This window comes from Mus musculus, chromosome 2 (assembly GCF_000001635.26).
Source record: "Mus musculus strain C57BL/6J chromosome 2, GRCm38.p6 C57BL/6J".
Classification (NCBI taxonomy): Eukaryota; Metazoa; Chordata; class Mammalia; order Rodentia; family Muridae; genus Mus; species Mus musculus.
The window spans coordinates 53693722-53697317 of NC_000068.7; the positions used below are offsets into that span (position 1 = coordinate 53693722).

A 3596-nucleotide genomic window follows, 5' to 3' on the forward strand; every position below is an offset into this window, starting at 1 on the left:
TGTTTCTCTACTCTATTTTTCATCCCATTTATCCTTTGTATAAAGAAGGACAACTGATTTATTTATTTATTTATTTATTTATTTATTTTTTGTATTCAGTCACTTTGCTGAAGGTGTTTATCACTTGTAGAAATTCATTGGTAGAAATTTGGGGGGTCACTTATGTATTCTATCATATCATCTGCATCTGTAAACAGAGATACGTTGACTTCTTAATTTCTAATTTACAGCCTATTGGTCACCTTTAGCTGTCTGATGCTCTAGCTAGAAATTCAAGTCCTATACTGAACAGATATGGAGTAATTGGGCAGCCTTGTCTTGTCCCTGATTTTAGTGAAATTACTTTTAATTTTCTCTCTATTTAACTTGATACTGGTTATTGACTTGCTGTATATTGCCTTTATTATACTTATGTATGTACCTTGTATAGTGATTTCTTTAAGACTTCTAACATGAAGGGGTGTTGGATTTTTATCAAAGGATTTTTCAGCATCTAATGAGATTATCATGTGTTTTTTTCTTTCAGTTTGTTTTTATAGTGAATTATGTTGATAGATTGTTATGTTGAACCATCCCCGTATTCCTGTAATGAAGCCTACCTGATCATGGTAGATGATGTTTTGTTTTTTTTTTTTTTTTTTTTCAATATTAAAATAATTTATTTTTAATTTTCAATAAATTCTTGCAACATAGTCATATCCCCAATGATAAATCAACTGTTCAGAGTTAGCAAGAAATTAGGTTTATAAAATTTTTATAAGAAAAAATGTATCCATTATGCAGCACTTAAGAATAAAGCTGTCTAAAGAGCTCAAATGTGACACACCTGTGGCAAGTTTTAAAAGAACATCAATCAAAACACAGTATCAATATATGCCTATTCTATAACCTCAAAATCTTAATATATGCCTATTCTGGGACATCAGTCTAGTCACTGTATGTTTCCTCAGCCCTACTCCTTCCCACTTCCACCTCTAAAATAAGCCCTGATCATAGAACAGCGAGCCCGTTACGGGACTCTTGATTATCACCCATTCAAATTCTGGTTGTTGCTGGCCATGTGGTACACTCCTTTAATCCCAGTACCTGGGAGTCAGAGGAAGGTGGATCTCTGGGTTTTGAGGCTAGCCTAGTCTACAAATTGAGTTCTAGAATAGCCAGAGCTACACAGAGAAAGAAACACGCCCCCACTCTTCCCTAGATTTTCTTTTGTTGTTGTTGTCTTAAAAAGGGGTGCTAATGCTACTAAATTATCTAACTCAAGCCAGACCCCCTACAACAAGAGGATCCAGGGCCAGCCATGGTAGAGTCAAAGGTTTTCTCAACTTTTTAAAGTAGAACTCACTCACACATTATGACTAACCATCTTTTTCACTAGGACTATAAACAGATTTTGCTGAATAGCTAATCAGTTACCATTACTACCAAAAGTAACAGTTACCTTTAAGTAGTAAAATAATAATTTCAGGATGGTTAAAGCACAAAATCAAGTGAGAATGACAAAAATTAGTATACAGAACTGGCCTTTTAAATCTGTGGGCCAAACATCCAAGGGCTCAAGCAACTGTCTATTAATATTTGATCTGTGCCGCACATGCAGACGTCTCCTTATCATAAAGCATAGTACAACTATCATTTACAGGAGCATTTACGCTGGGTTGAGTGTCATGGCCACGCCAGAGACGAGGTGAAGTGTAGTCAGTAATATGCAAATACGATACCTTCTATCGACTTGAGCATCCAGTATTGGTTATACAGGGTTCCTGAGATTAATCATCCTGTCTGAAGACCGAGAGAGAGAGAGAGAGAGAGAGAGAGAGAGAGAGAGAGAGAGAGAGAGAGAGAGAGCGCCATATACTTCCCTCTGAACCTGCTCTGCCTGTTGCTGCTGTTGTTACAATTATCTTTAGGGTTAGGGACTCAACAACCCATGACATCATGCCTGCAAGGCAATCATGGTACACTGAGCTGTCTCCTGAGCCCTGCCCATTTAACCTCTTAGTGCTGTTTCAAAGCAGCTGCTCAATTTTCTGATGTATGATAAAAATCTAAAGATATAAACAACACTTGACAATTAGCAAAGAGTTCTGAAAGTGTCTATCAAATGTAAACTATGAGTTCTAGTTACTTCCTCAATCTTGTCATAGCCAGGTATTTGGACAGGCTAAATTAAGTTTTACTTATGGCATAATTTTGCAATAACCTCACCTAAATATCTTTTACAGACATCAGTGCATATATATGGGATATATGATATAAAACTGTAAGCTAGTTGAGTTTTTCTTTTCTCAAAACAAATTCTGGTTGTAAAATACCTATGTATCATATAAGAGGGCCCAATTTAAAACCAAACCAAACCATTCTTACCAGGTAGAAAATTTTTCAAATCATTTACACATTCACAATCTATGTATTTTCTCATGGTCAACAAATGGACTCAAATGGTTTAAGTTATCCCACCATTTGAAGAGGAAAGTATCTGCAATTATCTTAAACCACGGAGTTAACTTAATTTCACCACTGGCTGCCTTCTTCAAAATTTCTCTGACTTCTTCCTTTGATACATAGCAATAGCTTTTAATCTCGTTGGGATCTGGATTCAAGGTTACATTCTTCCTCAGAAACAGAATGTAATCAACTTCATGTTCACCCCAGATACCATCAGATTGGGCCTTGTAGTAAATTCTTGTTAGATAATCCATTTCATTTAGATCAACCTCTTCCAAGGGTATTCCCAACTCGGCTTTCAAGCGCCGCTTTGCTGCTCGCTTCACACCAATGGCGTTGTTCTCTTCCAGCTCGCCTGGGTTACTTAATGGATGACTACAGCAACTATTGGTGAAACAACCTGGAAAGGTAATTTTAGCATCTGATCTCTGCTGTAACAGGAGCTTATTTTCAGTATTAAACAAGAAGACACTAAAAGCTCGATGTAATAATCCTTTGTCGATGTTTTCATTAAGGTGACAGTTTTTCTTGGTGTCAGCCCCAATTTTATTGTCATTTTCATCAATAAGAATACACATCTCCGCTAGAAGCTGAACCTGTTTTTCATCAAGATGGCTGGTATTTATTTCAGGCATTGTGACAGAATGTCTGATCTGACCTAGAACACAGAGATTCCGGCTGCAGGTGCTCGTAGATGATGTTTTTGGATTTGTTTTGCAAGTATTTTTATTGAGTATTTTAAAATCAATGTTCACAAAAGAAATTGGTCTGAAATTCTCTTTCTTTGTAGATGCTTTGTGTGGTTTAGGTATCAGGTTGACTGTGGTCTCATAGAATGAGTTTGGGATTTGTGTGTGTGTGTTTCTTTTTGTGGAATAGTTTGAAAAGTATTGGTATTAGATCTTCTTTGAAAGTCTGGTAGAATTGTTTGCTAAACCCATGCTAAAACCATCTGACCCTGGGCTTTTTTGTTCGGGAGATTTTGATGTCTGCTTCTTTTTCCTTATGGATTTTACAACTATTTAAATTGTTTACCTGATCTTGATTTAGCATTAGTAAGTTGAACCCATAAAGAAAATTGTCCATTTCCTTTCAATTTTCCAATTTTATGGAATACAGGTTTTTGAAATAAGAATTAATGATTCTTT

At 36.0% G+C, this 3596-nt stretch overlaps 1 protein-coding gene across 1 annotated transcript; it reads right to left on the reverse strand.

Moving 5' to 3' along the window:
- Positions 1-618: 618 nt before the first annotated feature.
- Gm38481 (predicted gene, 38481) lies at positions 619-3136 on the reverse strand. The gene has a single exon (NM_001378665.1). It carries the CDS (start codon positions 3081-3083, stop codon positions 2400-2402), a length of 684 nt encoding a protein of 227 aa, NP_001365594.1. The 5' UTR covers positions 3084-3136; the 3' UTR covers positions 619-2399.
- Between the last annotated feature and the right edge of the window lie 460 nt (positions 3137-3596).